We start from the raw sequence: 24763 nt of genomic DNA on the forward strand, positions 1-24763 counted from the left end.
CTGTGACAGCAGAAGTCTGAGTTCTGAAAGCTGTTTAGCAAGGGCAGCCCCGATGAGGCCATTGCTGTACCTCTCAAGGTCACCACTCAGAAGTGGAGCCATCCACTCCGTTACAAACAACACTCGGCTGTGCTGCCCTGTGTCACACACCTGGCCAGCGGAACCCAGGACACTGCAGACAGTTCCCAATCTTCAGGCACTGCCACTTCAAATCTACTTCTGCCTCTCACTGCTTTGTGTTTTATGTAAAAACAGTGTCAAAACCAAAGCCCAGGCTGAAAAGCCAGAATTCTGGATAACTGGGGAAAGACTACCTACAAGCTCAGAGTTAACAGTGACGTAAATCTCTTAGGGCTGTTTTCTACACAATGAGATACAGAGAGGAAGGCAATGAAGGAAACCATCAAAACATCAGTTAGTACTCAAAAATGCAAAAACCCAAGAGAAACGTCATAGAAAAATCATTTGAAATGCAGTCTGTACTAACTAAATAATGCAGCTAAGTCAGGCACTCAGCTTCTTTCTACTGACGTTAAGGATCTTAAGGTTTCTAGGGGAAAGCAGACCGCTCAGGGCTTTGGACTGGAAAGTGCATTCACACCAATCCAGGTGACAGGGCCGCTGAATTAAAATCCCATGTGCCCTGTCCAAAGCCAGCTTCTCCCAATGTCACCAGTCTTGGCTGGCTTACTTGATCATAAATCTCAGTTTGGAAAGAATGGTTTTACTCGATTATTTTTACTCTTCATTAATCATCTAAATTTAAGCTCTCTGTTTAAAAGGTCCTAGAGAAAGAACGTCATCAGGCTAGAGAAAGTGAGAGACGAGGACGTAAAAAGGAAATCCTCTTCTGAGCAGCAAGGCCTCACCATGGAGCTTGAGGTGAGGTTCTGACATAAGTTATCTCAGAAGTGAAGTCTTTGCACTTTGTCCAAATAAACAGCAGAATTAATATCTAAAAGTAGGCCTAGATGACAACAGCATTGTTTTCTCCCAAGTTACAAAGAAGTGAACTGAGGTTACTTAGGTTTTCTACAAACAAGAAAACACTGCTTTTTGGAAACACCCTTTCTTCGGCTTTCATTTAAAAGACTTCTGTTTGTGGCTTTAGTTTTTTCTTTTAGTTTTCCTTGGCTGGCCTACGCTCCTTCTGATCACGCGTTCTCTCTGCTGGTTAATTGCTAATTTTCCTGTAAGGACCTCTTCAGGACGGCTTCCCGGACCCGTCCCCCACACTCTACTCACAACCCACTGCTCTTCCCCGCGACGTGTCTTTGAGTGTCCCTTTGTGATTACAGGACTTGCTGCTCACTTGACTCCACACACGTGGATTGGAAGGGCTGTGCCAGCTACACCATTCCTCTTGGGGAAGCCACAGAACCCCAGTCCCCAGAACGACAGAAGACTACAGAGACAATCTGCAGACCCCCCTTCAAGAGCTCTCCCCTCCAAACGCTGGAGAATCTCTCCCCACCCTCCTACCCTCTAGGGAAGAGAGTCCTTCAAGGTTCACTTTCAAACCAGCTGTCACTTTTCTGTAACCTAATATCCATCTGCAGCAGGAGGAAAACGGATTAAACGTTCTGTCTCTCCAATTTTACATTATAAAGAGAAGGCAAACGGTGCTATCAGCCAGTTTTCACGGGCCCCTTGCCTGGGCCCCCACTCCAGGGAAGGCCAGCTTCACTCAGCCCGGGGCCAGTCCTAGGGCGGGCGGGCGGGGCTGCGTCTCACCTCCCAGTGGCTGAACACCAGCTGTGGGCTAGCCAGGCCACTGGTCCTCTTCCTGATTTCATCCGCAAAGCCGAAGCTTTCCGCCACGGGCAGCACGGCCTTGATGATGAACATGTCCGTCCCTTCCTTCATTTCTTCCTGAAGCACTCGACCCTCTCGCTTTGACAACACAGCATAGACTCGGCCTGCAAAACCAAAACACCCAAGTTCATCGACCGATCACCACCTGACCCAAAGCCACAGTGATTTACACGTCCAGTGAGGATACAGCCGTGGCTCAGCATGCTCTCAATAATCCTGATATTAAAACCATGTCGCCGGGCACTCGGGAGGCAGAGCCAGGCGGATCTCTGTGAGTTCGAGGCCAGCCTGGGCTACAGAGTGAGTTCCAGGAAAGGCGCAAAGCTACACAGAGAAACCCTGTCTCGAAAAACCAAAACCAAAAAAAAAAAAAAAAAAAAAAAAGACTATTTAACCGCTAATTAAAAGGGCAAAATCAGAAAACAAATTACATATAAAAGATAACAGGAGTCCCAACTGTCCCCTAGTGACAATTCCCACAATGACATCTAAGGAACTCGACCTCTGGAATTACAAGCAGAGTTATTGGGTATGAAATCCAATGAGAAGAACGTTACTGGAATCTTACAATATTAAAATGCATTAGCAATTATGTGTAGTCTTAACATGATGATCAAATGGTGACCGAGACCATTTGAGTTCAGTAACCAAGTGACTAGCAATGGCATTTTTACACCAATCAAAAGCCACATTCATGTAAATATTTGCTCGATAATACTGAAGTGGTGTTGAGCACGGGCATTTTGTTCTCCTGGAGATGGATCACGCTTGCAGTCTTTACTATCTGGTAACAATCTCTAAGTGTTAGCAACTGCTCTTGCTTGACAGTTATGATTTGCTTGGAGGTGAGATTTGGCCTTATATTCAGGAGGGACACGTCTGCCTCTAGGAGTGGCACCTTGCACAGATGTCTGTGGGTGCTCAGGGAATCCTTTCAACTAGTAAGCAGAACGGATTGAGAGAAACAGATCAATTAAGCTGGCAAGCATGCTCACTAGATCTGCGCATGTGGAAGTGTGCAGATGCAGCTGGCAGAGGTAAAGCCTACCTAAACTGAGGTCTGGACCTTCTCTCAGTACAAGGGGATGTGACTGGTGCAGCCTCCTCTATTCACCCATCTTTGTTTCTTAACCCAGGAACCGAGGGCACAGGGCAGCAGGGCCTCACACCTTCCCTGCAGATTCCCTCTGTGGCCGGTGATTAGGAAGGGGCAATGGGGACAAGGGCAGAAGTGAGGATTAAGACAGCGGCCCTTCTATTAGCTGCAGAAGGCACTCTCTCCCCTTGTCTGACGACCCCGCTTGCGCCCATTTCCCCTCCCCCACATTTTCAAAGCAGGAGCTTCAAACTTCTTCCTCAAACGCTCTGTGACACCCAGGCTCTTTGAGCAGCTCTGGGCTCTACTAAACTGCTTCTTGGAGTTGGATGCTAATGTTTATGCTCCTACCCAGTGTACTTCTCAACCTCACTCTCACGACCTCTCTGCGGCACTGGAGACCTCTGACGGGTACGCCTCTGCCAAGTCTTCCTTTCGCACCTGGCTCCCGGGCTACCATTGTTTATTTCTGTAATTCCTGATGGTGTGAGTATTCTGTGAAGCCTCATTCGCTTAGAGAACTAATTCACATATTGTTTCTGTGGTAAACTAGTCTTGGGGAGATTCCTAAGACTCTACCTATGCTGGACCTCTCACCTGCCTCCACCCCAACTTGACAATGACCACTGCACATCACGGTGGAGCCGACTTCCTTCTAAACTCAAGTCCAAGTGCAAGAGGCAAACCAAGTTCTAGGGATAGCCCAAGAGGCAAACCAAGTTCTAGGGATAGCCCTGCTCTGTCATTACTACTGGGAATGCCAGCTACAGAATCATGGGACAGTGAGTTGGAGGGAACTCTTGAGGCTCAGCAAACCTGACCCGATGAGTCAGGTAAATTTGGCATGTACTTCCTAAACCCTGCTTGCCCCCGCCCGAGGCAGCCCCTTCTACCTTTGACAGCTAGACAAGTCTTGAGCCTAAAATCTGAAGATCTCTGAAGTTCTTGCCCACCGTCCTAGCGTTACCATGTGGGGCATGTGTGATCCCTTTCTGTAAGCCAGCCTTTTAGCCACATGAAGACAGCTTTCTGGTCTAGTGCTCCGTGACAGACTGTGAATTTCCTGTTGTAGCCCAGCCGTCTCCCTACCTGAACCGATACGGCTTTTTTACCTGCCTCGCATAATGCAGTATTTCAAGACCAGTCTGTAAATGGTGAAAAAGCTAGAACTATTACTTTTATTAAATAATCTCCATTCTGCTACATAGCTTCTCTCTCCACTAGCACAGTTCCTCTCTCTTACACACACACAGCCCTTAAGAAAATACCCAGTATACACGAACTAGTCATCTTTATCTTATTCTAAGAAAACATTTTATTTGTTATTAGTGTGCGTGTGTGTGTGTGTGTGTGTGTGTGTGTGTGTGTGCGCACGCGTGCGCACGTGCCACAGTATTGGAATGGTGGTCAGGGGACAACTTTCAGGAGTAGGTCCTCACCTCCTGCCTTGTTTAAGACACGGTATCTGTTGTTTTTCCGCTGTGTACACCAGGCTAGCTGGCCCACGAGCTTCTGGGGCTTCTAGTGTCTCTCCCTCCGCTCCCTCCATAGAAGTTCTGGGGTCACAGATGCTTGCACATCTGGCTTCTGCATTTGCTCTAGAGATTGGAATTTAGGTTCTCGGGCTTGTAGGGCAAGCGCTTACACCCTCTGAGCTTTCTGCCTAGCCCCACATGCTCAGAAAACAATTAAGGTAGTCTATCAAAGTGAGTAGGAAACATTGGGTGTCAGAAAGGACAGGGAAACTGGGGCAAATGAGCCATGATAAGGGCTAATGAGGATAAACTGTTGACTGCTACTGCTCAGGCTGGCAAGTCCTCTCCTCCGGGGGCCATATCAACAGTTGGGATCAATACTTGTAATTGAAACTGAATGTAATTAATCATGTACTTTTGAGCCATTCAATTTTAATTCTACTAGAACTACATCCTAAAACTGAGGCATAGTAATGGGTCACCGAAGAAAGGGAAACATCATAATAAAACTTTCCACAGTCACTGGGCTCCTGTGATGGGTGTGCCCAAAGCTTAGAAGCCTTGAGACACCTTCTAATGCTGCTACTGCTGTCACAGGAAATCAACAGGGTTTCTGGCCCAGGCTGCTAACTGTAAATGCTCTGCTATCCCTTCACTGGCACAGGGGCACCAGACCAGGAGGTCCTTCCTTTGTTCATGTGCAGTCAGACCCCATGTTCCATGGATGGTACCATGAGAAAATGCTTCAGGAAAAGCAAACACCAACAACCAATCAGCTGGAAGGGTTTGGATTATGACCACACTGCATAGCCCAGCTTCAGCCTGTACCTGGCCTGGTGGTTACCAGGACTTCAGCTCCTGTGCATAGAGCACAAGCTGTGTGCTTTCCCAGCCCAAATGAACTGCTCACAGCTCAGCCTATGTCAGAAGACTTGTACTCAGCCACAGCTCCTTCACCTAGACTATGTCATCTTAGTCCAACCCTAGAAACATTCTTTTCAGACTCAAGGACACTCACGAACAACTTGTACTGTCTGATACTGAAAGTTAAACTCTTTCCATGCAGCTCCATGGAGCATTGTCTTCATGAATTACAGATTAACATGCACTTTCATCTAATGTAACAACTAAGATTAATCTACAATCTCTAAAGATGGGAGGCAAAGAAAGGTTTGTTGTCTTTCTGAATATAGAAAGTAGCTGATCACAGCATATTTTCTCTTATAACAAAGATAAAATGATGAATTTCCAAATGGGGGGTGATAGGTCAGTAAATTATAGCACATCAAGTTCATAGGAATTATGCAGAGGTTAAAATGAAAATTACGAATAAGTGGCCAAAAAGAGGCATGCTTTAAAAAGAACATAGTAAAGTAAAAATATTAAATCAGTTATACCATAAAGTCATACCTATGCACAACGTTCCAAGGAAAGGGGTGACAATAAATAAATGAATAAATAAGTAAAATGGAAAATAGAAGGCTGATTTCCAAGGTTTTTTTCTTTCCTCTCCTGATTTCTGTAACTGTTGGTAACACATGTGGACAACTTTCGAACATAAACACAGACATACAGACACTATGGGTATTTTTTAAGTCTTACAAATAAAGTCACACGAAAGCTTTGCTCTGTCACTGAGCTCCCAGAATGTGACATCAAGCAAATGTAGCTAACAGGGTGGATGAGACCAAGCTGAGCTGAAGCAAGCTGCAGACATGCTGGGCGTGTGGGCTGCTTGCTACTACAAACAAGTTCAGCTACAGGGTTCAAGGAAGTTGGCAGGCTGACCTGGCCCCGGAAGGTCTTCCGTGACTCTCCAGGCACAGCTTCCTGTTTGTACTGTCACTATCAACTACCTACAGACACAGAAGGCACAATCAAATCAGGAGGGGATACGGAACCAACCGGCAGCGGAACATCCTCTGAGGGGACTAGCTAAGGACCCCAATTCAATGGGACTGTTAACTCGGTGTCAGTCTGAAGGGGTTTAACCAGCACAGTATCTGGGCTGAACGGTTCCTAAAGCCAATCAGGAACGAGCATCAGCTCGGCTGGACTTGTCTGTGTGCCACAGCAGCAGATGCTGGCTGAGCCTGGAATGATTCCGTCCAGCCAGGCCCATTTCAACATCCTATCACTTTGGAAAGACCTACCCTCTTTCCCATTCCACTAATCCTAATTTCTCATAACATGTCACTGGAAAACCAGTACACTCAACAACTGGATTTTACTCTACTCACTTAGTATTATGAAACTTTGTCTCCTTAATTCCTCTGCCAAGGCAAGAATCGTGCTTGACTTAAGGATTAACACATGCAGCTCAACAAGACCTTGTTGAAAATGATGAGTTGCTGGTCAAACACACAAAGGACTTCAAATGAAGGGGAAGAAAAGGGGCTTTATAAGCACAATGGTAGTCAGGATGTTTCCAGCTTGTTCAAGTGCATATGCTCTAACAACGCCAACACTGACTCCTACGTGTCAAATCAGAGCAATAATCATAGCTGTGATTAAAATTCTAGAACTGTTGGACAAAAGTAACAGGTCTGAAGAAAGACAAAGATAGACAAGTGATTGGTCACACGACAAAGTAAACAGTATTTATAATGGCCAAACAAGCCCATTAGAGGGAATTTTCATGCATAAACAACAATAACAATAGAGCCATAGATACCTTTAGAAAAGTGTTTTTTAAAGTAAAACAGAGTATTTCTTGGGATCTTTTTCCAAGATAAAATAATCTGGAAATGAGTATTTTCCTACAAAGTTTCCCATTTTGATCATATGTAATTCTATCCACGTAAAGGATAGGTTTTAATAATATGTACAGGAAGAATTAAGAAATAAAAAACCAGGACTGGAGAGATGGCTCAGTGGTTAAGAGCACTGATTGCTCTTCCAGAGGACCCGGGTTCAATTCCCAGCACCCGCATGGCAGCTCACAACTGTCTGTAACTCTAAGATCTGACACCCTCACATACACATACATGCAGGCAAAACATAGAAAACACAAAAACAAAACACATGTGGCAATGCACATAAAATAAAAATAAATAAACTATAAAAGAAAAAAATGGTAAAAAAAAAAAGTAAAAAACCAAGGAAACTCATTCTGCTAAATAAAAAGTACCTAAAATCTCTTTGTGTTGATTCTTAGAGAATTGAAATGAACAGTCAAAAGAGTCTGAAGTCATCTTGGAAGATCCCCAGAGATCCTGGCAAGAAGGAAAAGGCTTTAGAAACAGGGTAAGTTTCTCCATTTCTTTTTCCATTGAAGTTATGGACTTTGGAAGAAAAAGATGAAAACAAAAGAAAAACCATGTCAACAGCTGTGTTGATGGACCCTGAACTCCTAGCTGTCCATACCAAAGAGCCCCAAATGCCAGGGGAGAACAGGCCTAAGGAGAGATGTTCCAGGAACCACACTCCAAAGCAGTTCAGGAGAGGAAGGGGTAAAAGGATCCAGAAGCATTCATGATGGTGGGGTGGTAGCATGTTGGTTGTGGAGACCGATGTCTATTCTAACCAAACCAAAAACAGAGCTGCACATGGAAGACCTGGGTCCAGACAGGAATCTGGCTCTGGGAAGTCACACAACTGTGTATGGCAGCCAGGGAAGGTGTGCCACCGAGAAGATAAAAGAACAAGATCACAGGTGGAACCTTGGAGTACTATCCTAGGGAGGACAAGTCACACACAGCCGGGTGTGGTTTCCAGTGACCAGACAGTTTGCCGGGACTTTCAACCTGGTAACAGGACAGCTGCCTCTGGCTTCCATGTTATGCTGTAAACTTGTCTCTTCAGAAAACCAAGGACAAAAGCCGGGATGCAGCTTAGCGGCACAGCTTTGTGCAGGAGACCAACGGCCAGTGCCGTGCCCGCTGGAATGCTCAGGAGAACTGATGGGGATCTGGGGAGGAAGCGTGCTTCTCTTATCTGAGTGGTGGAGGCCCAGGGGAGGACTACAGACTGTGACTTTAGAAAGACCGTTTCAAACATAGAAAGAGAAAAGAAAAAATAAACAAGCAAGCACCCAAGTCAACCAGGCACAGGACAACAGACGCCAAGGAAAGAATGGCAAAATGAGAAAGAAAAACACATCAACAATGAATGATCCTTCAGACATTCAGATTATTGATACATAAATAAAAGAGCCCACAGCTAACTTTTACACAGTGAGTGGAGGATACTGATTAAGTGTCCAGCACGCCTATAATAATGGAACCTATCAAAATAAAAGCTCCAGCACATCACGGAAGGGCCTTCTCACTGCTCCTAAACAAAGAATGTGTCCACAATCTGGGCAGGGCTGGCATGAAGCTCATAGGGACAGCAAGAAAGCTCCCCTTCTCTACACCCGCAAGACCCCATTCTGAGAGAGAGAGAGAGAGGTGAGCAAAGACCTCTCTTCTTCTCAGAGAACCAGAGCAGTGCTGCCATGAGGGACTCGGCCTCATGCAAACACCCGATTCACTGACTGCTGACTGACACATGAAAAAAAAGGAAAAGGAAGCCATGTGCTGAGTTTACATCTTTTGGACATTTTTCTCTTTTGTACAGTTGCATTGCTTATTACATAATATCTAACAAGAAAATTAATTATATAGACTCAGATTATTGATACATAAATAAAAGAGGTCATGAGACTACCCAATTTTTGTACAGTCTAGGCAATCACCACAGTATGGATCCTGATTTTGGGGCAGCAGCGGGAAGACATGTCTTGGAGAACAAAAATGGGCCAATAAGACTCAATCCCTAAACTTCATGAGAAGAATGCTTACTCACATGAGAGGTAGCAGTATTTGTCTCCTGGCGGGTCTCTTGGGTGATGGGTTCAGACATGGTTACTTTATTTAGGAAGGATGCTGACCAAGTGAAATGTGCTCAAAGGACCACTGGAACAGTGAAAGGCCACAAAACCACAGAACAGCGGAAGGATCAGGTAGCTTTCTCCTGAGTAGGGAACTAATGTTCTCAAATACAAAATCACTGCTACAGAGAAGTGGTACACATCTGGCTGAACGGCACAGGAGACTGACTTTATGCTCAATGAAGGAGATGCTGTCTAATCATGGGAAGAGCTGAGCTGCCCATTGCCAGACATTCAGAAATAGATGTGGCATCCAGACTGCCAAAGTAAAAGAGAATGCAGATGAGCTCTCAAGAGTTTGAAGGAATCACTGTCTCTTGATTTCAGCTCTATCTCTCTCTCTCTTTTTTAATAAATATTTTTATTTTATAATTAATTTAATTTTACATATCAGCCACGGATTCCCTTGTCCTCCCTCCTCCCACCCTCCAGCCTCCCCCCCCAATCCTCCTCCTATTCCCACCTCCTCCAAGGCAAGGACTCCCCTGGAGAGTCAGCCCAGCCTGGTAGATTCAGTTGAGGCAGGTCCAGTCCCCTCTTCCCTTCACCCAGGCTGAGCAAAGTGTCCCTGCATAGGTCCTAGGTTCCAAAAAGCCAGCTCATGCACCAAGGACAGGTCCTGGTTCCACTGCCTGAGGGCCTCCCACACAGTTCAAGCTAATCAACTGTCTCACTTATCCAGAGGGCCTGATCCAGTTCCACGGGGGATCCTCACCTATTGGTTCACAGTTCATGCGTTTCCACTAGTTTGGCCATTTGTCCCTGTGCTTTTTCCAATCATGGTCTCAATATCTCTTGCTCATATAATCCCTCCTCTCTCTTGACAGTTGGACTCCTGGAGCTCCACCTGGGGCTTGGCCATGGATCTCTGCATCTGTTTCCACCAGTCACTGGATGAGGGTTCTATTATGACCATTAGGGTGTTCGGCCATCTGATCACCAGAGCAGGTCAGCTCAGGCACTCTCTCGACCATTGCCAGTAGTCTACAGTGGAGTATCTTTGTGGATTTCTGGGGACCTCTCTGTCTCTTTAAGAAGGCTCTCAAGGGAAATGCAGACTAACGTCTGGGGACAGACTAGTTAGGTGACAGGCTGATGAGGGGCCAGTGGGTATGCTACCATAGAAGAAGTGGAGGAATCTGTGTGCAGGCCCCTTAGAGACCTCCATCACAGGACGGACTGCCACCCAGTAGTCTCTGTGATGAAATCTACCTGACTCGTTTGGTCACACTGTTTTGAAATGCTGTTATAGACATTCAGCTTGTCTCAAAGAACTTTGTTGTGACACAAGCCTAAATTTCTTTTGAAAACAAACAAACAAACAAACCTACCTCAGATTCTTCTTTTGGGAAGTAATCAGTAAAGCAAACTTACTTAGAACGGAATTAACTATGTACTGACTCAAAGGACCTTACATCCAGGAGAGACAATAAGTCTCCAGTTAACTTTCATCCTGTATACTATCTTCACCACTCACAGTTACACGATTCCTAGAGAAGAAGACATCTACTGTGTCTGGGACACTTCGAGGAATGGTGTTAGTGTTCTCACGTCAATTTTCACAACCCACCAACACTTACTTTCCCTGTTTTCTCCCCTTTTATTAAAGAAAATAAGCCCTAGGGAAATGGCATTGAACAGACACCAGAGCAGCCACATTGAACCCCACTTCCACATCTCCTGAGATCCCCAATGCTGCTGCTTCTAACAAGAGGGAAACCAGGAGAGCTGATACAGCAGCTGTAGTTAAAAGGCTTTAGAAAGCCCAAGGGGTTCTTCTTCAGGGCTGAGAATTCACAATATCCCCTTTGTGCTATGTGGACAAGAATGGTGGCTTATTCTTACCATGTAAGGATGGCCTGGTTACCAAGCTGAAATGCTTGTTCTCCAGGGACAAAGGCGCTGTAATGGGTGGGGATGGGGCTGCTAAACTGGGTTATATCCTTACTGGGCAGACCTTTCACCACAAAACTTGCTAAGAAAGAAAGTACAAAAAATACTTCATTCATAATAGCTTTTAAAAAGTCTAGGAACAAATTTAACCAAGAAAGTAAAAGGCCTCTACAAGAACAATTTTAAGACGCTGACACAAGAAACTGAAGAAGACACCGGATGGTGGAAAGCCCTTCCATGCTCCCAGACTGTAAAAGAAATACTGTGAAGGTGGGGGTGTGACCAAAGTAGTCTACAGATTCAATGCACTGCCCATCAAGATTCCCATGACATTCTTCACAGAGCCAGACTAAACAATCCTGAAATGTGTATGGAAATACAAAAGACCACAGACTGCCAAAACAACCTATCTGTGAACACAAGTAGAGCATCACATTATACCATCTTCAACTATACTAGAGAGCCATGGTGACAAAACAGCATGGCACCAGACAGAGAAGCATACATGTAGACCAATGGAATGTAAGTCTCAGAGATAAACTCAACACAGCTAAGGATATCCAATTTTTGATGAAGGTATCAAAAACGTGAACTGGTTAAAAAAACCCAGCTTACTCAATAAATGGTGCTGGCAAAACTGGATTCCAACTTCAGAAGAATGAAATTAGATCTACATCTCCTGCCCTGCATACACACAAATCAATTCAAACTTAATCAAAGATCTTAAAGTATATAAAAAAAAAACATACATTTGCTGCAAAAGAAAAGGCCCTTAGTAATCGTGTATTTCCCCTCTCAAGATTTTAATATATAAAGTCTCTGGTTTTTAAAAAACTCAATTCTTTAGTAAATTAGATGATATAGCTTCAACAAAATATTAAGTGGGAAAATCTTCATCAACCCCACATCTGACAGAGGGCTGATCTCCAAAATATATAAAGAATCCAAGGAACTATAGACTTCATAAAACCAAATAATCCAACTTAAAAAATGGGGTACAGACCTACACAGAGAACTCTCAACAGAAGAATCTCAAATGGTAGAGAAACACCTAAAGAAATGTTCAACATATTTAGCCATCAGGGAAATACAAATCAAAACGGCTCTGAGATTCTATCTTACACCTGTCAGAATGGCTAAGATCAAAAACACAAATGACAGCTTACGCTGGAGAGGATGTGGAGAAAGGGGAACACTCCTCCATTGCTGGTGGGAGCGCAAACTTGTACAGCTACTTCAGTAATCAATATGGCGGTTTCTCACAAAATCAATCTACCTCAATATCCAGCTATATGACTCCTGGCCATATACCTAAAGGATGCTCAATCATACCACAAGGACACATGCTCAACTATGTTCAGAACAGCTTTATTTGTAATACCAGAACCTGAAAACAACCTAGATGCCCTTCAACCAAAGAATGGATAAAGAAAATGTGGTACATTTACACAATGGAATATTACTCAGCTGTTAGAAACAATGATATCAGGAAATTTGCAGGCAAATGGATGAGACCAGAAAAAAAATCATCCTGAGTGAAGTAACCCAGACCCAGAAAGACAAACATGGCATGTACTCATTCATAAGTGGATACTAGCTGTAAAGTAAAGGATAACCATGCTACAATCCAGACTCACAGAGGCAAAGTAACAAGCAAGGCCCAAGAGGGACACATGGATTTCCCTGGGAAGGGGAAATAGAAGAGATCTCCCTGGGTAAGGGAACTTAAGGGATCAGGTTGGGGGTAGATGGAGAGGGAAGAGTACTAAAGAGATGACTGGAAAGGGGGGAGCATTTTGGTGTTAGGTAGAAACCTGATGCAAGGGAACTCCCAGGAATCTACAAGGATGACCCCAGCTAAGACCCCTAGCAATAATGGATACATAATATGAACTGGTTATCCGTGATTAGATTGGTGACTACCCCAATTGTCATCAGAAAGCCTTCAACCAGTAACTTATGGAAACAGATGCAGAGACCCACAGCCAAACATTAGGCCAAACTTGGGGAATCCTGCTCAAGAGAGGGAGAAAGGATGGTAGGAGCCAGGAGGGTCAAGGATATTACAAGAAAAACCCAAAGAAACAACTAACCTGGCCCATAGGAACTCAGACCAACTACCAGGGAGCCTGCATTCCCTCTCTTTATACATGGCAGTTGTGTAGCTTGGTCTATTTGTGGGACTCCTAACAATGGGAACAGAGGCTGTGCCTAATGCTTTGGCTGGATCTTGGGAACCTGTTCCTCATACTGGATTGCCTTGCCCAGCCTTAATACAAGGGAGGAGCTTAGTCTTACCACAACTTGATGTGCCATGCTTTGATGATACCTGTGGGAGGCCTGCCCCTTTCCAAACAGAAATAGAGGAGTGGATGGGGGAAGGGGAAGACAGAGAGGAAGTGGGGGGAGGACATGGGAGGAGAGGAGGGAGGGGAAACTGTGGCCAGGATATAAAATAAATAAATTAATTAATTAAATTAAAAACACTAAGTGAGTTTAAGACACAGAGCACCTCTCTCTGTCTTCACCTTCCCTTCTTACCGAGGACATCACTGGTGGCCATGATGTCACATGTGTACATGGCTGCCATCAGGCGTTGAGGCTTCACCTGCAGAGCATAGCGACATGCTTCTTTCATGGTGGCAATCAGCTGCCCCGAGAAGGGTCCATAGCAGTCAGGGACTGGAGAGTCTCCTTTTGCGGAAATGTCTTCAAAGGGCTTGGAGCAGCCATCCTGTTGCTCTTGGTTTTTATCTCCACTGTGACGGGCTTTACCTTCCTCCTGTCCCTCTCCTGCCAGATCACACTGTTCTTGGTTATGTCTATTACTTGCTCCTTGTTCTGCACATTTATTTAGTTCCCACTTTTCTAGAACAAAACAGACACCCATGAGGGGCTCCTCACACATGGGGCCAGAGAGGGTTGCTAGCTGGAAGCCACTCACAATGCTATTGCCAAAGTCTCGGAATCTACTGGCTTCTTTTGATTCTCTGCCCGCTGGGCCGGACCATACTGAGTTCTGGAAATCTTCACTTCTACTGACAAGGATGTTGGGCCCACATTTTCTTGGGCCAAATGACCAGATTTGGTCAACAGTGTTCCTCCATTTTCTCCCTATTAGGTGTTGCTCTAGTTTCCCTTTGAATTCCCAAATTTTCTCTTGGGTCTTCTGATGAATCACCTGGGTATTTCTGCCCTCATTCAAGGAGGATGTCAAAAGTTCCATGGAACGAATCAAGTCACTGTTTTCTTCCAGAATCTGAGTGACCTCTTCTGGAAGAGGTATGGCCCGAACACTGAGTGTGGCTAGTTTATTGGGCGTCGTTATGGTGATCAGCCCGTCAGAGTCAACATGGATGCCCTCTGGAATTTTGCTTTGCTCTTCTTTTGTTTGGTGTATGACAGCAACTTTTTGCTGTCTGCCTATTTCTTCATTGACCATGTCAACTTTGGGAGGTTTTGTGATTGTTTCTCTGAATGGGATAATGGGTTCAGACACACTGATGTGAATCTTTGCAAACCTAGGAAATCAAGAGAAATAACAGATAGTTAGGATCATAGCCTTGCATCACACGTGAAGATAATGGAAAAACTCAGAAACATAAAAACCATTTTCTATGAGAGGCCTGTAATTTACATTCTATTTCAATTCACAAAGTGCTCTCATTTCAGATTGAGAGACAACCTTTGAGGGGAACGAACCTCTAGGGAGCTCTTTGCTTGTTCTAGGCCATCACTGCTTTCTTCTTCTGAAGACAAATAAACCATCTATTTAGGTAAGACCATTTTGAGTGGAAAATAAATACTGCAATAGGATGACTAGAGAAGAGCCCGGCGATTATAACTCTGAAGAGACAGTCAGAGACCCGCACTAGTCAGAGCCAAGCTGCACAAGACATCCCGAATTAACAAGGAGGCTCCCACCAAGCCAGAACGGCCCAGGAATTTGTCTAGACTAGCATGTCACCATGAACTTTCTGCAGTCACAGGAAGCTCTCTATCTTCTCTGGGATGGCTGGGCACTGGAAACGTGGCTAGTGCCACAGAAGAAACAGACGTTTAATTTTATTTAAAACTGTGAATAGCTACACTATGGCTGAGCATTGGAGAGGTGACTGGTACTGCTGAGGAACTGAATTTTTAATGTCACTGGATTTTAACCAGTATTATTTAAACAGCTTCACACGGCAGTGTCTGCAGTACTGAACAGCACAGGGCTCACTCTAATCTGACACAAGTTCAGAAAGCGCCATTCCACATGGCACTGGGTACCTTTCTTTCTTGTCGGCTATAAGCTGGCATGGACTGGCTCTGCTGGGCAATCTTGCCACTGGCAATTCACATTCCAGCTTTGGGGCACTCTCCCTCTCTGCATGTGGGTGTGTACGTGCATGGACAAACACATTATATTGGTTTTCTGAAATCTCAGAAGGATGCCTTCCCTGGGAAATTTATTCCGGAAGGAAACTGAATTCTGACAGTTCATCCTAGGTTTCTTTCTGTTTCCAACATTTTATAGATATGGTCCCAAGTATTTTATTTTATTCCTTTTGATAAATTTGAACACCCAATAAATTGATTCTTCAAACGAAAATGATATTCAAATAGATTTTAGCATATAGAACCCAAAACAGACTATAATGTGTATAAGAAAAAAAAGGCATGATAAAAGATTACTTTCACTAAGAGCTATAGCTGTATCAGCAAGGGTTTTTGTCTTTCAAGGATTAGCTTACTTCAAGTCTACATGTCTGCTCCAGGGTACTCAAGACAGACGCCTACCAGACACTGTACCAATTAAAAATTACTCTGATGCTAAAACTTGAGAGTATATGCAAATGAAACTATAGTTCAACCTCACCAAATAACTCAGATGGAAAAGAATAAAACAACAATGAAAAGTATTAAGAAATCACGTACATTTTGTTTTGTGATGGTTACTTACTACACTGAGCCATTATGCCAAGTGCTTGAAGAAGGTGTTATTCCTTAATAGACATGAATACAATCCTCATTGTGTAGAAGAGAAAACCAGGCAAGTATATATATTATCCAAGCAGCTGGAGAGTGGAGAATCTAGGTCTGACTTTAGAGTTCACACTCTCTACCATCACAGTGCAGTAAAAGTTGTGTTTCAACAGCATGTTAAAGCAAAAATTTACAACACCAAGTTATTTTGATCATAGGTCATATAAAATTAATTTGTATGAGGTCCGTCAATATAATTAAAATTATAATATAATACAATATATGCTAAAAATGTCAAAGTAACCTATACAATCACTATTTAAAATGATGAGCATTCAATACTCATTCTTTGTTTAAAAAAGTATTTAGAAATCTTAGAAATAATACATGAATCTTAAAAATAAATCTTAGAAATAGTAAATGGCCACTGACTGGCTCCAAATAGCTAATCCAGTCTTTTCTTAAGCATGTGATTCTTCCCACTCTGAGGGTCTAGTATGCTACTGCATCAATTCTAGTGAGTCCTTCTAGCTGTGAGGAGCTTGCGTGGACCAGAGGACACGTGGATCTGAGCAGTCCATGCTGCTATCAGTGTTGGCGCTTGCCAGGCATAAGGTTGCATGCAGGTTTAGGAGCTACTGAGACAGCACTATTGAAAACCCAAACCATTCTTTGTTTCGTGTTGTTAGAAAAAAAGCCAAATTCATGTTAGAGCTCCTTGACTATTTATGAAAATCATTTACTGAGATTTACAATTTCATGTAGCTAGATAACAATTTGCGGGCACTTTGGCCAAAACAAAACAACAAACAAAAATCCCAATCAGAATTATGATAAAATTCCTTGTTTTAAGAATTCTTACGGGCTTTATAAAGTGACTTATTTTCACTGAGGTTTAATAAACATGTCATACAAGGAGGCCGATCAGATGAATGCCTTGTAGCAGAGAAACTTCAAATGGTTTGAATTCAGCAGTTAACTGCTGGAGGGCGGGTGGGTAGAAAGATAATAAAATTACTGTTAGTGTTTCTTTTCTTAAGAAAAACCCCTGCGAGTTCCAGCCTTATTTCAGGTAAGTCTCCAAGCCTGTGATCGACAGAAATCCTTACACTGTTTTAAATTTTTTTTTTTAACTTGCAGGTTTTAAAAAAAGGCTTACTATTTACTTATGTTTATGTGTGTGTACCGTATGAGTTTATGTGCATCATGTGTGTGCAGGTGACCAAGAAGGCCAGAGGGCATCAGAGTCCTGGAGCTGTGAGCTGCCTGAAGGTGGATGCTAGGCCTGGAATCTGGATTCTCTGCAAGAGCAGTAGGTGCTCTTAACTGTTGAGCCATCTGTCCAGTTTACAGCTGAGTTCTTCAAAACAACAAAATGGGTCTGGAAACAGCTCAGCTGGTAAAGCGCTTGCAGGGTAAGCATAGGACCTGAGTTGGATTCTTAGAACCCACGTGGAAAAGAAAAGCCAGTGTAGCGGTTTGTGCTTGTAATCTTCGTGCTGAGGAGGAAGGCAGCTGGATTCCTGGGGCTTGCTGGACAGTCAGTTAAATCTAGTTGGGATGCTCAGTATCTGAGGAATGATATCCAAGGCCTCTACACACTCACATGCACCTCCCAACCCAAATATACATACAAAATAATAAAATGGAAGCACAAATACTAGAATAAATAAATAAATAGAAAAATCACAGGAACGGAAAGAGTTTTAGAACTATTAGAGAATACATGTTTATGTACTTCAAGAAAGCCAATTGCAAAGCCATTGAAACGGAGGCTACATCAATAACACTATATCGTTACCTTTTATTATAAAGGAACACAAAAGTGAAGAACTACTTTGGATTTCTGAGGTTCCAAGAAGTCTGCTATAGAAATTGCTCACATGATTAAAGCCATTCCATGCTGTGGAGGGAAGAATGCGGCTGCCAAACCCACAAGGCACCAGGAGCAGAGGCTCTGTTAAACCTGGTAATGCAGAGCCTGCTGTTATTTTAGAGATAGATAGACAGACAGACAGACAGACCGATCTATCTATCTATCTATCTATCTATCTATCTATCTATCTATCTATCTATCTATCTATCTAAGTAGACAGACAGACAGACAGATAGATAAAAAGGAACAGCAGGCTTCTACCATACCTGTGACAGTGCTTCCAGTAGGTTCCTACTCCATCTGCTCTGTACCTAAGATTGGGATGCTAAGAACGGACAGTTCCCCTGGCTTAGGTCATCAGCTTACACCTCACCTCTCCCCATTCTGTATACAAACTACAGATAGGTAAAAAAGTTGAAACAAGAGGCATGCCCTATGAAAACTAAAAAACATCCTAGAAGGCCATAAATGTTCTTAATGAGATTGTGAAATGCAGTAGTCACAAAGACCAGTACACAAAGAATTTACTGATTTGTAACTATTTGGCTCAATGTGAACAGCCATATAAACAATAGCCCAAGCTAAAAAACAGTTTCTGAAGCCATAAGAAGACACCTCCCCATCTCTTCCAAATCCCTCACAGGCAACCATAACCTTTTATTGTAACCTGCCTCGCCCTTCTGATTTTACTATTTAAATGTAAACACCTGTACTCTACAGTTTAATTATGCGCATACAAGTGTACGTGTGTGCACATGGACACCAAAGACCAACAATGGGTGACTCCCTCAGTCAATTTCCACTTTAACTAGTGACAGCCTAGGTAGGTGGCACATGCCTGTAGTTCCAGATGCTGAGGAGGCTGAGGGAGGAAGATTGCTGGAGGCTGAGAGTTTCAGGCCATCCCAGGTCATGCAGTGAGGCCCCTCCTAGAACAAAAACGTCATCGAGAGCACCCATTCTCGATAAACATTTGCCCAGCTTTGCTGCACAGAGAGATTCAGAAGTGAAAGTTTTGCCAGGCTGAGGGAAGGGCCTGTTTTCCTAAGAGACAACCCAAACCAGACTCCAATAGTGTACCAATTCCTACTCCCACTAGTTGTGTGGCAAGTGTATCACTCTTCATTTCCTCCATCACTTGAGAATGTCTTTAAAAACTTTGAACACTAGTGGGTACATCGAAGTATCTCACTTTGTGTGCCCGTGGTGCACATGTGTATACAGGTATGTGTGCATACATGTGCTGGCTGGAACACAGCTTGGCTCTTGTGCGTCAGAGGCCATCTTCCTTGTTTTGAGACAGGGTCTCTCATTTGTCTGGTATTCACCAAGTAGATTAAGCCCCAGAGATCGGCCTGTTGCCCCCTCCCTACCAACCAGATTACAAGTGAGTGCCAGCAATGGATCAAGGATTACATTCAGGTCCTCATGCTTGCAAGGCAAGCCCTTGTCCAACTATGATCCAAGCCCCTCACCTCAGTTTTGATTTGCATTTTATCAAGTACTGACTGGCTCTATACATCTTCCTGTTGTGATGTGCTTGCTAGTGTTAGTAACACTTTCTTTTGGGCTGCGGCTTCTCTCAGTTTTAGGTGTTCCTTAGGACGTAAGGCTCACATGCTGTAGGGATTACAAAGGTTAGAACACACCGGTGCTTGCTTTTACTCTACAGACTTTGTTGAGGATTAAATCTTCACTGTCACTTGTGCCTTTAACATCCAGTTTTAGAAGCATAGTCTTGCTCAAATCTTATACATATTCCCTCCTACTATCTCCTAGACAGTAGAAAGTTTTCAGTCTTTACACCTTTACCTACAGCCTACCTGGATATGAAATAAGAGTGCCCCCACTCTCCCTCTCTGAATATCTACTAGGCAGCACTACTTACTGGAAAATCTGTCCTTTCCTCATCCTGGTTTTGGGGTCTCTACTCAACAGTCCATCATCTCTGTGGTAAACATCACAGTCTTACTTCCTGCTGCTTTAAAGAAAGACTGATTTCCAGTTTTCTAGCACAGTGAGAACACCCACCTGGGAGTTCTTCTTCGGTTATTATTAACCCTTTACATTTGTACACAAATTTTAAAATCAACTTGAGAAGTCTTACACACATGAGAGACCCAGGCCTCAGCAGAATTGTGGCCATAGCAAAAAGGCCTGAACAGGATGACCCCCCCCCCCAAATGCCCATGATCTTTGGCCCTAGCTACCTAGAGAGAGGAGAGACAGAGAGGAGAGAGGAGAGGAGAGAGAGAAGAGAGGGAAAGGGAGAGGAAAGAGGAGAGGAGAGGGAGACAGGGAGAGAGAGACAGAGACACAGACAGAGAGAGAGGAACTCTTCACCCCACAAGGAAGGGCCAATCAGAAGCCATGAGCACCTCACCCGTAGGGAAGGGCCAATCAGAAGCAGACAAACAACTCCAGGTGTCCCTCTGATGAAACTAAAATGTTGCAATTCCCTAGACCCAAGAGAGCCAATCAGCTCAGTCCAGGTACCCTAACGAGGGCTTGAGCGAATCCCAGGTCTGTAACTAGGCAGTCTTGGGATCCCCCAAGGCTCCCCCCTCGTCTAGACACTACACAAACCCTCGCCCAGTGTGGCTCAGGGTCTCTCCTGCTCTGCTGCTGTGTCAGTTGGACGAGAGGCCCAAGTTAACTTGTAGTAAAGACTCTTTATTTTTGCATTGGACTCGGTCTTTAGGGGATCCAGACTTTGGCACAACACACATGGGGCTGAGGAGTAAATGGATAATATACATCCCTCAAAGTCACGTGCCAGGGGATATACTCCTCAATCAGCCCCTACCCAACAGACCATTCAGTATAATTCCTTCTTATGACTCTGACTTGTCACTGGGCACTGGGACACTGCAGACTGCCACGGCCCTTTGCCAACACCACTTGTTATGTTCCTTGGAGTTCAAAAGCAGAACCTGCCAGTCATAAAGCACTGCCCGACTGAGCCGGTGTACCCATCCACCATCCCCTAAGAGACTTGCACCCAGCCTAGCTGACTTGTCTGCTGACTACCTTTATATAAGGAGTAGGGAGATTCCTTTCTTCCGGGATCCAGGTGACCTCTGAGTTCTGACAGGGAAACACTGAACTTGAGGTTATTCATGTCACAGGAAACCTCCTGACATGATGGGAATTATTTTGTTTGTCTTGAGGGAGTGGGTGGTCAGCGGTACTTTAGTCTAATAGTTAAGGGCCACTTCAGAATTTCTCTGGGATTGACAGGCACTACAACACATATCTGTAATCCTATTACCAGGGAGGCTGAGGCAGGAGGATTGTGACTTCAAGGTTAGCCTGCATTCTATACAGGGAAATTCTACTTTAAAAAAAAAATGAATGAATAAATGAATAAATAAATAAATAAAGGAGAGAGAGAGGAATTTGTGTTATTTTAATAAAGCAGCATATACTTTTTCAAAAGATTTGTTATAATTTTCATTGCTGTCATTCAATATAGGATAAATTATCTTTAGTTTTTGAATATTAATATTTTCTAGGAATATTTATATATTTATATTTATTGAAAATACTCAATACTATGTTAATGGTATGTTTCTTGAAAGCTAATTTCTTTTATAAAACATATTTGGATTTTTCCCTCCAGAAGTGAAAAAGAATCTACAGTGAAAATTATGAGGTATAAACACTAAGCAAAGGTATAAACATAGAACCACTAAAACAAGTTTTAAGCTTAAGGAGTAAGTATTTTTCAAAATCAGTGAAAGCATCAAAAGAATGATTTTTAAGGAAGAGTGAGCAGTCTGAAACTGTGAGATGTTTCAATGTGGACTTTACCTTGGCAGATGGAGAGTGAAGGGAGAGGGGGAGATAACCTAATTCACAAACAGGGAAACAACATTTTTAAAGCTTTGAGGAACTCTGAGTCTAGGCCATACCACCCTGAAGGGTCGGGCCTGCTAGTGCCTGGATGGGAGGAACCCTCTGGGAACTGGTGTTATTTGGAGGATATTGGATCTCATGATTTGGATCTCATGTATCCACTCAAATGGAACTTCAGTGACTCTAAGAAAACGGTGACAAGAGATGGAAGTCTACCTTCTAGTCTTGTGTGGACCATGGCTGTACGGACACAGAAAAAGGAAAAAGAACCATGGCATTCTCCAGGGAAGAAGACATGAGAGCCTTCTCCATGTGGCAGGAGACCCTGCCTCATCCCAGACACCACACACACTGCCACCACAGTCCACGGTTATGTGATGGGGCAGCCAGGGCGAGCTCCTACCGCGGGCGAGGTGACACACACAGGGACCACATGCTCTATGTAGACATGATCAGAACAACCACTTACAGTTATCTAGGTTGTCAATATTATTATGACAGAAATTTTTAAATCTCTTTTTTTTTGAGACAGGGTTTCTCTGTATAACAGTCCTGACTGTCCTGGAACTCGCTCTGTAGACCAGGCTGGCCTTGAACTCACAGAGATCCGCCTGCCTCTGCTGCCCGAGTGCTGGGATTAAAGGCGTGCGCCACCACCGCCTAGCTTTCATGACAGAAAATTTAAAAATAAAAGGAAAAAGGGCTATGACAAGAAAATTCTCATTGCTTTCATCAGCAAACACAGAATATATATTACAACGATTAACGCTGTCACATGTAAGGGTGACAAAAGTGTGGGTCAACCAGCGCTTTCAGACACAACAGTGGTCACAGCCGTGCTTCCGAGTCAGCAGTCACAGCTGCACAAGTCTGTCTCAGGCAGACGCAGCACAGATCGCTGGACATACGCAAATACCTACGGACCGAGTGGGCTTATGAACCTGAATGCTCAGAGCAGTTATTTCTGCACATCACCCAGTAATCTGTACTCTTCTAGGCTTTCCTTATTTTTCCAATAAACATACATTATCAACAAAACAAAGAAGAAAACCATTTTTTATAAAAAGTGATTTGGTATGCTCATCTAATGACTTACATATGACCTTCATAGAGAAATTTCCATCAGATTTACATTGTAGAGTCCACAAGTCTATCCTAATCACAGCCTGTATTTATAAAATAAGATTTTTGTTGCTTTGATATGTGCTTAAAATATAATACATATATGAAAATGTTTTATGACTTAAGCTAAATGCAAAACTTCTCAAGTATATGAAATTCATGTCAGTTTCCAGCTATTAAAATTTAAATTTATGATTCAATAGCAGTTTTATATCTGAATTGAGGGCACTGCATTTCTCTCCCAAAATAAAGCACAGTCTTAGTTTGACCTGTTTGGGAAACATTAAAACATCTTACTGGTTTTAGAATTATCACTTCTCCATCTCTAGCATTTTAATCTGACCTTTCTCTTAAGTCATCCAAACATCGCTGAAGGTGGACCTCCCCGGCTGTGACCAAAACATGCTCTCCTGTTTCCTGAATTAAAACCTGGACACAGGGATCAGCTTGGTTTAACAGCTTCATTCCTTTCACAAGCTGAGGCATTTCACCTAGATGACAAAATGAAACAAATTAGCAATGACATACCAACCAACATGATCTAGAAACAATGGCCGTGGCCACTGACGGGAGCGTTTCACTGAAGTGCGTGCCTAGGTCACAGTGGTGTGAAGAAATTACCTTCCTGTAATCGACTTGTACAGACAGACAGCTAGGGCAAGACTCCCACAGGCTTATCATTAAGACCCCAAGGGGGACTTACACGGCTTAGATCTCTGTACCAAATTCTTAGCAGATACAAACTATCATCACCATGCCTGTGAATGCACCTCTGCCTCACTAGTAACACATCGATTACAGACCTAGAAATAGAGCGATACTTCCTCAAATAGTACATATAAAATTAAGACAGATACACAAAGCATTTACGATGACATTTGAGAACTTCTACAACTCCATACTAAATAATTTGTAAGTCGGGTTTGGTGACACAGACCTACAACCCCAGCTACTCAGGGGGCTGACGCAGGACACTCTCCATTCAAGGACAATCCCTAGTGAGACTGTCTCAAAATAAAACTAGTAACAGGGTTGGTTAGAGGTGTATTTTCAGTGGCAGCTTGCCTGTTTACTGTGCACAAGGCCCCGAGTTTGACTCCTAGCACTAAAAGAAACAAAACGAAGCAAGACAAACCTATTTGTAAAAGCACCTGATAGAACCATGGGGTTCAGGATCTGCAGTAACCAGCTACTGTACCCTTCCACATTCCACCCTGTGTGTGTGCCTGGTACATAACTGCTCCTACCCAATAGCGAAGGAGTTGAGGGCACCGATGGGGACTGAGATCTGCATTTGGGATTTGCTTTTTCATTCCTACATACTCAGCTGCCACTCTGCCTCCAAGGCAGGCCAGGGCAAGTCTCTTGATGCTGTGTAAAAATTTTGAGGGCATTCTTTTTTTTTTTTTTTTTTTTTGGTTTTTCGAGACAGGGTTTCTCTGGGTAGCTTTGCGCCTTTCCTGGGACTCACTTGGTAGCCCAGGCTGGCCTCGAACTCACAGAGATCCGCCTGGCTCTGCCTCCCAAGTGCTGGGATTAAAGGCGTGCGCCACCACCGACCGGCGAGGGCATTCTTATACAGTATTGCTTTGATTCAACATTTTACTTCACAGTTCTTCAGTGTTCAACTTCCAACACACAAAAGCACAGGAGCCTTCTGCAAGGCAGAAAAGCCTTACGGAAGTTTGCTAATTAAAGGACAGGGAGAGACTATAAGAACTTCAATGCTGATTTATTTTTGAACTAAAGTTCTAAAAATAACTACCACTATTTATAGTGTTAAGATG

The 24763-nt window shown here is 43.6% G+C and overlaps 1 protein-coding gene across 1 annotated transcript in view; it reads right to left on the minus strand.

Moving 5' to 3' along the window:
* The window catches only part of Efl1 (elongation factor like GTPase 1), a 126780-nt gene that overhangs the window by 3521 nt on the left and 98496 nt on the right, over positions 1-24763 (minus strand). Inside the window, exons 17-19 of the mRNA XM_059272071.1 lie at positions 23320-23467; positions 13694-14673; positions 1735-1919 (exon numbers count right to left, since the gene is read on the minus strand). Of these exons, the coding sequence (XP_059128054.1) occupies positions 1735-1919; positions 13694-14673; positions 23320-23467 (1313 nt within the window). The remainder of the gene's footprint in view (positions 1-1734; positions 1920-13693; positions 14674-23319; positions 23468-24763) is intronic.

This window comes from Peromyscus eremicus, chromosome 1, assembly GCF_949786415.1.
Source record: "Peromyscus eremicus chromosome 1, PerEre_H2_v1, whole genome shotgun sequence".
Lineage (NCBI taxonomy): Eukaryota > Metazoa > Chordata > Mammalia > Rodentia > Cricetidae > Peromyscus > Peromyscus eremicus.